Source organism: Phascolarctos cinereus, unplaced genomic scaffold (assembly GCF_003287225.1).
Source record: "Phascolarctos cinereus isolate Bilbo 61053 unplaced genomic scaffold, phaCin_HiC Scaffold_9;HRSCAF=440, whole genome shotgun sequence".
Lineage (NCBI taxonomy): Eukaryota > Metazoa > Chordata > Mammalia > Diprotodontia > Phascolarctidae > Phascolarctos > Phascolarctos cinereus.
The window spans coordinates 205,894,481-205,908,052 of record NW_027556402.1 but is presented as its reverse complement, the minus strand read 5'-3'; the positions used below and the strand labels follow the sequence as shown (position 1 = coordinate 205,908,052).

At 38.0% G+C, this 13,572-nt stretch overlaps 1 protein-coding gene across 1 annotated transcript in view; it reads left to right on the top strand.

Annotated features, from left to right (window-relative positions):
- SPON1 (spondin 1) overlaps window positions 1-13,572 on the top strand; it is a 385,860-nt gene that overhangs the window by 194,476 nt on the left and 177,812 nt on the right. Inside the window, 1 exon segment of the mRNA XM_021005269.2 lies at window positions 4,091-4,239. Coding sequence (XP_020860928.1) covers window positions 4,091-4,239 — 149 coding nt within the window.

Below are 13,572 nucleotides of genomic sequence, written 5' to 3'. Positions count from 1 at the left end.
TGAGGTTTGCAAGGAGCTAAACAAAGACCCCAATACAGGAAAAGATCCAGGCTTATATAGACAGAAAGCTATACAGCCTGTAGGATGATGATGTATTTTTAGGGGAAAAGGACTTGAGAAGTTGTCAAGTTCCAGGATCTCAAGGTACTGGATGGGCTACAGAATGAGCCTCAAACCCCCTCAGGGGCTTGGGAAAGTGTGAGAAATGAAAGAGTCAAGTTTCCACATAAGTAGATAAGAAATCAGCACAGACAGGCCAACTTCTCCTTGGGGGGAAGAGGAATGATAACACAATTCTAGGCAAATAATGTATGTTAGGGGTGGGGCATATAAGGAAGTTTGTAACCCAGAAGGATTAGGACCAATCCTGATCCAGAAGGGAGGAGTTAGTCAATTACTAACAATAAAGCTTGCCTTGGCTTCTTTCACCGCTTGCATTTTCTCTCCTTCCAAGGAGGTGCATCCGCTTCTCTGAGAATTGAAATGACGCACTTCAACCTCTTTAATAAAAAGTCTTTGAGGCACTGGTCTTTAGAGCTGAGTCTGGGGTCATCTTTATAACAGAAAGTAACCCTTAATATTATTTTTAATGGTGGGGCACCCTTTGTACCCACATCACTAGCACCTGGTTAGCAAGAACAACTGAGTTTAGCACCTAGTTACTGAGAACAATCAGCTGAAAAGAAAATCTACCAAATCACAGATCTGGAGATGAGGGACCTCAGTAGCCACCTAATCTAATCTCTTCCTTTCCCAGTTGTGGAAACTGAGACCCAGAGAAAGAAAATGACTTGCCCAAGATTCCACAGGTCAGTATGCCAATCCAGGTCTTTTTCAGAGCCAGTGATTTTCTCATTGTACAACACTGCCTCCTTGTACCTCAGTCCATCAGGGTATCTCCTAGACCTAGGGCAAGCCTTTCCTGTTCCCCTTCCTGGGCAACAGCCTCCAGGAGAGTAGCCAAAGCTCCAAATTCACCCCTACAACCAGATTTGTCTTAGAAAGTTGATTTAAAGAAGCCTTTCCTGCTATTTACCCTGGGAGTCAGAATCCCTAGCTACAATTCTGATATTTACAGCACTAAAATAATGCTCATTGGGGTCAGATATTCATTTACACAAAGACACTGTAGACCAGGACTTTAAATTTTTGTTTCCTGTTCCATGCAATACTTTTCTTTCTTTTCTTTTCTTTTTCTTTTCCTTCTTTCTTTCTTTCTTTTCTTTTTTTTTTTTTTGCCATGCAATACTTTCTTACACATGCTGGCATGATATGGTACAGAAAATGAGTCCGGTTCCCCTCTCTGCTTCTAGGAGAGCAACCAAGTCTTGCCCTTCTAGGCACAGAGTACAGAAATAATCTTTCTGTTTCTTTAAATTTCCTTGACATAGACTCTGGGGAAGAAGCAGGAAGAGAAACCAAGTCTATTATATCTCAACATTGGTGAAGAGCAAACCCATCAGGCTCTGTTTATTTCTCTTCACATATTACAAAAGAATAAGTCAATAGGCATTAATTCAGAATTAACAGGAGTTGAATGGTTCCATATGTTGGCCAGACTCATTGTGAAACTTATATTTGACTTGTTTTGAATTCCTTTCAGGGCAAAAAAAAAGTATACAGAAATAAACAAAAGCAAGCCCAGGGCAGATCAGAAGCGTGCACTCTTTGACCTGGAATGTGCTTTGAGTTCTTCGATGGGGACTGAAGCCCTTAACTTGAAGGTCAGGCAGGACAGCATCCCCTTCCCAATCTCTTTCCCTTCAGAGAGAGAAAGTACTGGCTGACCAGAAGACAAAGAATAGGCCGACGTGCATCTCTTCTCTCCCCAAGCATTTTGTAAATCCTTGCTTACTCAAGGCTGAGCTGATCTAAAAGAGAAACTGGAGAGGTCCTCCAGCAAATATTTCTAACTCAGTTAAAGGGCAGGTCATAATCCCTTACCAACAGACCTGTTTTTGACACCTATCTTTCAAGCTTCTGAGAAGTGTGGGGACAGTCACTTAATGCAACAGAAGACAGGGCCAATACTTTTGTCTTTGAAGACATGATATTTATCAACCCTAACATTCATGGACTTTAAAAGAATTTCATTAAATTTTTTTAAAAGTTTATATAAGCAGTATAAAAATTAAAAGGAACAGAAGGTAAATATTCTTACAGAGAATAAATAGCAAAACTTCAAGGTTCATTTTGGGTTGTCTTTTATTTTTGCCAATGTATTGTTAATGTTTAGAGGTTGATTATACTGATAGTTATTGGTTTGTTTGTTTTTTTCATTCCTATACATAGCCACCTAAAGAGCTTTATTTATAGTATGTAAAAAAGACTATTTTAAAGTAAATTTCTTTGTATTGTAGCAGGGGGAAAAAGGATGTCAGGGATCTGGGGAGGTGCTTAGGCTATTGGGAGTGGGAATTCTTAGTTCCTTGAGGACAAGAAATGCCTAACTTTCTCTCCCTGACCCCAGGCATTAGCACAATGCTTGGCCCAGAGCAGGCACTCCATAAATGTTTATTAATGCTACTGCTGAATAAAGGGCAAGGCAGGGTTGGGTGACAGGGAGCAGTTAGGGATCCAGGCCAGGCATCTGGGCAGTAGGGGGTCAGTAATGCAGCCCAGGGATTTGGCTGAAGATTGGCTAAAAGAAATGGGGATTTTTATCTTGAAGAAGAAAACATTTGGGATTAAATTGAGTATAAGCCTCAGAGGCAGATTTTGATCACCATAAGGAAAAATATTCTAGTAAGTAAAGTTGTCCAAATATGAAATGGAATGTCTTTGGAAGTAATGTGTTCCCTATCATTCGTGGTCTTCAAGGAAAAGCTGGATGACCACTTGTATGGGATGTCATAGAGGGGATTAGTATTTAATGTAGGATTGGTTACTGGGTAATCTCTAAGATTTGTAAGATTCTATGATTGACAATTTCCTCTTCTAAAATATAAAGATCAAGGGGCAGCTAGGTGGCATAGGATAGAGCACCAGGTCTGGATTCAGGAGGACCTGAGTTCAAATCTGGCCTCAGACACATAACACTTACTAGCTGTGTGACCCTGGCAAGTCACTTAACCCCACTGCCTAGCCATAAAAAAAAAAAAGATCAAATATCATTAAGGTTTGCTTTAAGGCTTTACTCATTTCTACCTTAGTAAGAATTAATTCAATCAGAGCTTTCTCAGTGAAGATCAGCTATCATCAGGGAATAGAACTTTTGGTAGAAAGGAACAAAGGGGGAAGGACGATTTTGAAGTCTGGAGAGCTATCATGGAGAGCAGGCTTTCAGTATGGAACTACAGTTAAAGGCTCTGAGCATTTAGAAAGCAATATGAGGGTAGTTAAAGGAGCATAGATTTATTTAAATTGGACCTCAGAGGCCATTAAATCCAATATTGTTGTTGTTAAGTCATTTTTCAGTTTGTGTTCATCTCTCCATACCTCCATTTGAGGTTTTCTTGGCAAAGATACTGGAGTGGTTTGCCATTTCCTTCTCCAGCTCATTTGACAGATGAGGAACTGAGGCAAACAGTGTTAAATGACTTGTCCAGGGTCACATAGCTAGTAAGTGTCTGAGATTAGATTTGAACTAGGGAAGGTGAGTCTTCCTGACTCCAGGCCCAGCACTCTATCCCCTGTACCACCTAGCTGCCCTCAAGTCTTAATACCAGCATTTTAAAGATAACAGATATTAAGGACCAGGAAATTAGGAGATTGACTCAAAGTCACACAGGTAGTACGCAGAAGAGTCAGGATTTGAACCACTGTTTTCTAACTTTTGATCCAGAGTTTTTCCCCTCTGTACCATGCTGAGCCTGAAGAAGAGGAGAGAAGGTCACAAAAAGGGAGATGGGAAGTACTGAAGACACATTTTTCTGACTTCATTTTTCCTAGATGTGGCTCTGGGCTTTTTCTACCATGGTTACCCTGTTAATTTCAACTGTTTTATGTTTCTCATACATTATGAATTCCTTAACAGCAAAGAATATATATATTTTGTATATCATCACTCCCCTCTCCTGACAAATTTGAGTCACTTTATGCATGTATATTAGTTATGCCAACGATAACTAAGTCCTAACTTTTCTTTTAGGTCGGGCCAACCATTGGTCAGCCATTATTGGTGGATCACATTCCAAGAACTACGTGCTGTGGGAATACGGAGGTTATGCTAGTGAGGGAGTTAAGCAAGTTGCAGAATTGGGCTCTCCAGTCAAAATGGAAGAAGAGATTCGACAGCAGGTAAGTTATGACAATATGGGTTTGCTACAAAAAATGAGAAATTGTGGAATGGTGAAGGTGAAGGTGGAGAGTGGAGGCCTTTTTTTGGAACCTTGGAATTTCCCAGGGATTTGAAATTTGCAAAAACTATTATCAAATATGAGAAATAGCTGTTATTTTTGAGGAGATGGAGTACCGGATTGGGATTAGTTGGAGAGGGTAGGGAAGAAAGAAAGAAAAGGGAATTGCTTTACCAATTCCTATCTTAGTCTATTTAGGACTTGGTAAATAAGTCCTAGTGTGGCACCTAAGAACTAAATTAACAAACTCTATTACCTTGTATTGGTAAGATTAAGAAAATAAGGTATTTGGTGAATTTACCTAGTCAGGGGCTTCTTATCCCTAGCAGACAGAGTAGAAGTCGGAAGAAAAATTCATCTTGCTGAATTTGTCCTGCGAACGTTTCTATTTTGTTGAGAGTGAACTAAAAAGCCAGTTAAGGCTGAATTGTAGATATTCATTCACACTATGTTAAACAACAGTTTAAATTATTAGAAATTTTAAGTGATTTGGGGATTGATTTTCAATTTTTAATTTTAGAAGATTCTATGTTAGGAAATAAAATGCAAAATTTTAACTGAGGGGTTTTTTAGGGAGGGGTGAAGGGGAGGGCAAATACTTAACTGATGTCATTATAAAGAAGACAACTCTTATGCCCAAATGTCTTAGAATCCTAGCAGCTATATTATTATAAATTTCCAACAGTTGGTTAAACATCAAAAGAGAAATATTAGGCCATAATTTGTGTGTATCATATGGCAATTTCCCTGCAACAAAGAGACAAAGAACTTAAAATATGGAAGATGGTCCATGATGAATTTGCATTAGAAAGAGGGAAAGCAGAAAAATGTACCCTTTGATGGGACATGCCTATGCTTAGTATGAACAAATGGCTTAGAACTTTGATTTTTTCCCTTACCTAGCTCCCTGAAGATGAACTGAGCTGAGTCCATTCTCCTATTTTTGCTAAGTGACCAAACTGAACATCCATGATTGGGAGGAAGGGCCTGTCACTGCTCTTCAGTCTTAGCCTGTCTCAAAAAGCTAAAGTTCCCAGAGGGATTGGTAGTTCTAAATGGGTCTTGGTCTCAATATTCTTCCTAAGGGGTCCACTACTTGGACACGTAGCTCTTGAGGCTTCCTAATGATTGAATATAGTATTAACTGCTTATAAGGGCTTTCAAGGCTCTTTTTCAGTGGCCTTCAAGGTATGGTATTACCCTACTTCTCTAATCTTATTTCATATTACTTATCTTTGTGGACTTAATGCTCCAATTCTGTTTTCAACCTTTCCCTTCGTGTCTTTCATCTCCATGCCTTTTTAAAAACTATTTCTCATGCCCATAGTGGAGTCCTACTCACACCTCTCTATATCTAAAGCCAGAGGAAGTAATATTATTTGCCCAAGGGCACACAGACAATCATCAGACAAGAGTCGAACATAGGTCTCTGGTACACTAATTTGGAACTCAGAGCAGGCCTGTGAGCCACATTCTGTATGGTCTTGTAGGCTTTTCAGGTCTTCCTAGTCAAAATACCTGCTGCCTGGAACTTGGTGCATAACTGTCTTTGGAATCACATTCTGAAGTTGGGAAGTGGTATCTTCACTGGAATGTCATTGTCCTCTTCCTTCCCCATCTACCTGTAGACCCACTGGGATTACTCCCCTTTCTACTCTCCTTTTAAGCATAGTAGGCATTGCTCTTTTGAGAGGTAGACCATACTACTGCAGAGTTCTTCTCAAATGCTTCTACTCCTTACCTCTGAAAGTCAAGGACCATCTCCGAAAGTGCTCTGCACTGTTTAGTAATGAGCAAGATATAGATTAAGGCTCTTGGATATTAAGAGAGGTATGTGCTAAAATTCATAGAAGAAAAGAGGCTATAAGCATAGCATTTATAGACTTTGGGAATTTCTGTGAAGAAAACTATCAGAGCAAGAAAATTTGTCCCAGGCAGCACCTGTCCCTCTTGTATTTTCCCAAAGTACCAACCCAGATTCAATCACATTTGAAGCTATACTAGTGCTTAATATAAGATAGTTAATAGATTCATCCCTGTTTTACACAGTATACATTTTGAGGGGAAGTCAACATGTGATTTCATAGGTGTAGGGAAGTATTGGCGTAGAAATTGACTCCACCAGTGTAGATTGGTGACTCATTTATTCGCCATTAAAAATCCTTCAAAATCTGACTCCTTCCTATCTGTCCAGACTGATTTCGCATTACCCCCTTTATACATTCTTACATTCTAGCCAAACTAACCTATGTGTTGTGTGCCATATGTAATATTCTAGCTCTCACCTCTGTGTCTTTGTATATGATTCTGCTCCTTCCCCTCCCCCCATGCCTCCTCACCTCAGCCTCCTCTACTTTCTTTCCATGCAAGACTCAATTCAATGTGTCTTCTTGGTATTGTTAAATTTCTATAAAGAGTAGTTACCTCTGGCTACCCCTGTTTCTTCATTTCTCTCTCACTCCTCAAATACCTGAAATCTGACTTTCACCCTTTTACTGAGAAAGAACAATCTTCATAGTGGTCATCTTCAAAGTACTCAATGATCACTTTTTTTGGTTAAAAATAAATGATGCTGACTATAAAAAGTTTTAGACCTCCTCTTAATATAGTTAACATTGGCTTGAAGTCACTACAAATTTTCCTTTATTATGATTTTAATTACAGAGAATATAATTTTAAAATTCTTGATTAATCTTCTATAACTTAATAAATAAAATGCCTTCAAAGGTTGAAAAGTGCTGGTCTAGTATCAGGGGAAAAAAAGGACCAAAGGTCATGCCAAAATTCATCTAGGCTTTAAAAAATTCTTTGAAGTGGGTTCATCTGTAGGCCCAGGAAAATAGAGGCTTCTACCCTTTTGTTTCTTAGAGTTATCCCATTAAAGCAAATTCACATTACGATTTTCCTGTAAGTTCTCATACAGTTTTTTACTAATTTGGAAAATTTCCCAACATGATCCCTCTGGATAAATATTAATCTTCCTAGAGCTTTCTTTTGGGTAAACTAGGATATACTGTATTCTGATGAAAAGTGATTAAACATATGAATTAGCTAAAAAAAAATACTTTGAGTTGAAGCCTCATTATATATATTACATTTGATTAGGATTTGTGGAACCTTAAGGGGAATTTTGAGAACATTCTTAGTTCATTTTCCTGGCAAGCCTTGAGACCAGGGAAAATGAGAGGCTAGGAGTCAGTCATGGAAAAATGGAACAGGGTGCAGCTAGGTGGCGCAATGGATAGAGCACTGGCCTTGAAGTCAGGAGGACCTGAGTTCAAATCCGACCTCAGACCAAACACCTTGACACTTACTAGCTGTGTGTGACCCTGGGCAAGTCACTTAACCCCAATTGCCTAAAAATTAAAAAAAATAAAAATAAAAATAAGAATGGAACAAATGGGAAATCAGATATAGGAGCCATTATGACTGGTAAGCTATATTTGCATATTCAATATCTTCTAATGTCAGATACCTGCTTTAATTTCTGATTTAGTTTTTCTTAATTTTAAAAGTTCTCACTACCACTTTATCACTGGAAAATTCCAGAACTTCTGGAATTCTGAATATTCTAACATTCTATAACGTGATTTGGCAAATCTATAATTCTTTCTTAATTCTAAAATAGATGTAAATTATATGCATGATCATTGGCATATAATAATAATTATAATACTAGCTTAAATTTATATAGCATATCAAAGATTTATAAAATGTTTTATGTACCAAGACTTTAATGGCTACTGCCTTAGACATTTTTATTGCTCATTAGAACCACTGGTTTTGTTGTTATTTCAAATACCTTCTGTTTGAAGACAGACTTTTCAACACAACTTAGTTTGTGTATGTGTGTTTCCCATTGATTTATTCTTTTGGGGAACTTTCATTTCTTCTATTTTTTTTTCTTAAAAGAAAGAAAGCTAACATGTTTTATTTAAAGTATTATTTCCTTCTCTTCTTTTCTATTCTTAAATCCATTTCAATATAAACTCTACCAGTTTGGAGAAAACAAGACCCATACATTGTGGAAGAAAGCCCACTTTATTATACTTTAGAATACAAGTCAGCAAAAGGCTTTATTCCATACATGTAACAAGACAAGCCAGAGAGAAACATCAGATGGCCACAGAAAAGGGTATCTCTGGGAGGGCAAGAGGTCTTCTGGAATAGAAATTCTTTCTCATGGGCATTTATAATATGCAGAAAACACATAATCAGGCTGTATTCATAACTGGTCAGCCATTAATCTTGGGAAGAATTTGATGTGTTTCATGGAAGGAAGAAGAACCATTCTAATCTGCTAGTCCGTCATTGCCCTAGGCAGGGTTCAAGACAAAATGGACTCTGTTGGTCTCTTGTTGGCCTCATACAAGAACTGGAAGAAAGAGGAGTTAGATGTGATTGCCCAATTAACACTAAAATAGACTTTTGTTCTAAAATGGAGTTACTCGTGTCAAGAAGGAAAAAATATAGTACTCTTTTTTTTTCTACCAGAACATATATAAAGTCCAGTATAATGAAAGGAGCAGTGTTGTGAATCAGCTGAGAGTGAGACCAGTGTCTTGGGGAGCCCATTGAATGTTCTTGCTCACCCTCTACTCTTTCCCTCCAGTCTCAGAGAAATAAGTGGCTCACCTCTTTGCTAAAGTGACCTTCTTTCTGGACCTTCAGTCTCATTTCCTCCTGTCTCTTCAAACCTCAATCTCTCTTGCATATGCACCTTCAATCTCTGCCTTTTTATCTCTTTGCCTTCAAACATTATGAGGTCTCCTGTATGCTATAAACTTCTTGCTCTGACTCAACAGTCCTGTTGATATATTATCCTATCAGCTTTCTCTGAGGCCATCAATGACTTCCTTATTACCAAATCCAAAACTTTTATTTTTTCTTCTGCCCTCATTTTCCTTGTACCCAGGAAAGCATGTGATGCTGTAGATAACCTTCACTTTCTTGAAGCCTCTGCTCCTTTTCTCAAGGTCTTGTATTTTTTCACAGTTTTCTCCCTACTTCTTTGATTATTCCTTTCCTGCTCCTTTGAAGGCACTTCATCCACATCCATCCCCTTAAATATATATATTCCCTAAAGTTCTGTGCTAGGCAAGCCCTCTTCCCTTCACCCTTTAGGTCAGGGGATTTTACTCTTTCCTTTTTTAAATTATAAGCCCCTTCAGCAGGCTGGTGAAGTCTGTGGATCCTTTTTCAGGTTAATCTAGAATAAATGAATAACTGCTAATTTTCAATTAAAGGTTAATGAAAATAAAAATGTAATTTTTTTCTATCCAAGTTTGTGGACTTTTGAAACCTCACTCTATATTCTTTCTCTTGGTGATCTCATCCATCCCCATGGGTTTAATTGTCACTTCTTTTCAGATAACTCCCAATTTTTTATCTCCATCCTCGATCTCTCCCCAGAGCTCCAGTCTTGCATCTCAAGCTACTAGCACCTGTAAGGCATGTTAACACTTTAAATAAATATCTAAAATTAAACTTCTCCTCCCCTAGTCCTACCCTATCACAATCTTACCTCTCCCCTAATTCTATTTTTCTGCTAATAGTATTACCATCCTCCCAGGCATTCAGGCTTGAAATCTGGGCTTAATCTTTGTCTCTTCTTCATCTCTCACTCTATATATCCAATCAGTTTTCAAATTCTGTCACTTTTACCTCCCCAAATCTCTTGCCTCTTTAAGCTGAACCTCTATTGTGTGCCTAATGCATTCTAAGTTGCACTGTATTTACCTGTATAAATATCTCACCCTACTAGACTGTAGGATGCCTGAAGGCAGAAATCACCATGTTTTTCAACTTTATGTGTCCATTGTCTAGCACAGTGCCTTGTGCTTAGTATAGAGACTTAATGATTTTGTGTTTAATTGAATTAAATGGAGCCATCCCTCCCTAGCTGCACCTGGCAACATTTCATTTGTCTTTAGTTCTTTTAGTGCTCATCTTTATCCCCCCTTCCTAATGTCTGACCCTATTAGCCAAGATATGATTGATTATAAAATTAACCAAAGCATGCCAAAAATCAGATGTATTGATTCATTTATTGTTCATAAAATTAGCCAAACCAAAAAGTCATACTGGAGAACACACAACCTCATTTTAAAATAGCATGTGCACAGCAGGAGAATGTAAGATTACAGTAATGTGAACCAAATTTTAAAAATGCAATGAGGCAGATATGTGACAACATTGCATCATCTAGTTATGTATTTGTATTGTCTCTGATCTGGAAAATGTCACAATCATTTTTATTCTGTCCTATATATCTGGATCTATGCCAGAGGTGTCTCAGGATAATTCCAACTAGCATTCAATCAAGGTCAATCTCAGAAAAAGAAGATGACTGGTTCTTTGGCACAGATAGATACACCAAACTTTCAGAGTCTGTTTGCCTTGGGTTGCATTGAAAATCAGAGTTGAAAGCTTTCTGAACACTAATGTTCAATGAGAATGGAATCATGTCAGTCCAAATTATTTTATTGAATTAGTTCAGAAATGTTATATATTTTATTGCTTACAAACTCACCTAATGAAGTAATTTACTCGGAGGGTCACATTGAACCTACTCAATGCTCTGTAGGTTTTGCAACAGTCTTTAGCTGAACACAATCAAACCAAACTGAAGAAAAAGACAAAGTGAATCCCAGAATATGAGTTGGAAGGAACCTCAGAGGCCATCTATCCAACTTATGCTTCAACAAGAAAAAACCACTTAGCTGTCTCTGTCTCTCTGTCTCTCTCTCTGTCTGTATTTCAGTCTGTTTCTCTACCTCTCTCCCTCTTTTCTTTTTCTGTCTTTCTTCCCTGCCTCTTCTCCCACCCCTATGCTTTATGTCTCAGTGCCTTGTAGGTAATATCGGCACATAACAAATGGGAATTGGGTTGTTCCTGCTATCCCTGTTATTATTCCAGCTGAATTAGAATTGAAAATTTGACTTTTTGCCCAATTTGACCCTACCCATTAAAATAGGAAAACAGGTTATCCACATAAGCATTGTAAAGGCCACTTAACTGAAGGAAACATTCAATACAAGTGTCAGCTCTATGTTATTAAAGAAGCCCGGTGAGGAGGAGGCTTTGGAAATGCTAAGAAAAAAATCACCTTTGTGACTAAAGCCAACCTTTACATCACCTCATTAACTTACTTTTGCCTACCTTTAAACTTTAAGTATAAAATAGTTCTTCTACATAAAGGGATGGGAGTTTGTCTTCCTAGACCAGTGGCTCTTAACCTTTCTGTGTGTCATGGGTCCTTCTGGCAGTCTGGTGAAGACCATGGATCTTTTCTCAGAATGATGTTCTTAAATGCATAAAATAAAATACATAAGATTACAAAGGAAATCAATTATATTGAAATATGATTGAAAATATTTTTTTTAAATTCACAGACCCCAGGTTAAGAATGCCTGTCCTATGTCTCAGACATAATTTTAGTTAGTTTCTTTTCAATGTGAAATAATGGACCATCAGAGCTGGAAGAGATCATGCAGCCCATCTACTATAACTTCCTCTTTTGTTCAAAGGGAGAAACTGAGCCCCAGAAAATATTAGTTATTTACTTAAGGTCAAACAACTGGTAAGTGGCAGAGCTGAGTTCAAAACAGGTCTCAACTCCTTATTCAGCACTCTTTTCACTAAGCTACTCTGGCTTCCACATTTCTAAAGTGAAATAAGAGAGAATCCACAGGGAATTACAAATGGAGAGCACATTATGGTATGGAGCCTGAGTCAACTGAATTTTATTTCATTTGGGCCATTTGAATTTTGATTAAATGCTTGTCTTTATTATAATTGGGCCTCAGTATTCAAGGACTCTTATACTTTGACCCTCTCCCCAGTTTATTGGTAACCTCTCTCATTATCCTCTCCATCATTATCGGTTGCTATCACATCACATCACAACTCACATTTATATAACATTTTCACTTTACAAAAAGCCTTCCTCACTATAACCTAATACCTATGCACCATATTATTATTTTCTCCACATTAAAGATGAATAAAATGAGGCACAGAAAAATTAAATGACTTTCCCAGGGTCACATAGTAACTAAGCAACAGAACTGGAAATCAGAATCTCTTGTCATAGAGTGCCAAGCTTTTTCTACTGATCCATACTACTTCTCTCCATGGATCCAGTGCTTAAGTCCCTAGTTGCACTCACCTTTTACTACTCATTGTGTGTTTCTGCATCTGTGCATTTCCTTGGCCCTTCTCCTCTAGAATGATCTTTATATTAAGCCTCAAAGTTGAGAGAGCAATATAGTTAGATTTATTCATGTCCATGCCTTATCAAGAAGAGATCAATAGATTTTGTTTGGGATGACGGTTAGAGTGTTTGTTCTTTCTCTTCTAACCATTTCTCTTGTTTAATTGGAGATTTTGAAGGCCATAGATACATTACTATTATTGAGTTAGTAAGAGGGCATGGCCAATCACTGCTGATACTGACCTCTAGGGACATCTTCTTTTATAGGTCTATAGTGGGAGGGGTCAGGTGGCCTACCTTGATCCTGATCTTGGACTCAAAAATGCTGTTGAGTTTGCCTACTAAGAAATCCTAATTCAAGCATCCTGATGCCTAGCAGGAAGCTGTATGGTAGATGTGGTATGAGTACCTCTGTATCTCTTTTTTGCTCGCTATTATTAAAACACTTGTCATCTTTCACAAGTTTCTGAATGATAGTGCACGTTCTTTCTCAAATCTAGATGTAGATAAGCTGGACTATGACATTCCCTAACTCAGCCTATTGAAATCTTACGTTGCTCATCAAACCCTAGTTCAGATCTCAACTAGCCCTGAAGCCCAGCCCAATCACTTATCTAGAAGTGAGTTAAGTGAGTTTTCCTATCTGCCTCTGTTCCCCTATAACACTGTGCCTATACCATTCATGTGTCACATGTTCCAGGACTGATTTTTATTGTAATTATATGTGTCCACACCCTATCTTCCAAAATAGTTCTCACAGGGTAGGGAATAGTCTTAGACCTCTTTGTCTCCCCAGAGGACCATGCCTCATAATCAGTGCTTAGGAAATATCCATTGAATAGCTGGATGGTAGATGAATGGCTAGTCAAGAAATGCTTAAACAGTAAAGGTAATCCTTCCCCAAGATAGAGAATTCAGCAATTCAAAAGACATAGCACTTGGCAACCATAGCCCCAGCTTAAAAAAAAATAAAAATGTAGTGGGATCTGGGACCCTTCCCATGGTTTTAGATGTAGAGCAAAAACATGTTTTCCACATTTTCTCTGCAAAGCCAAAATG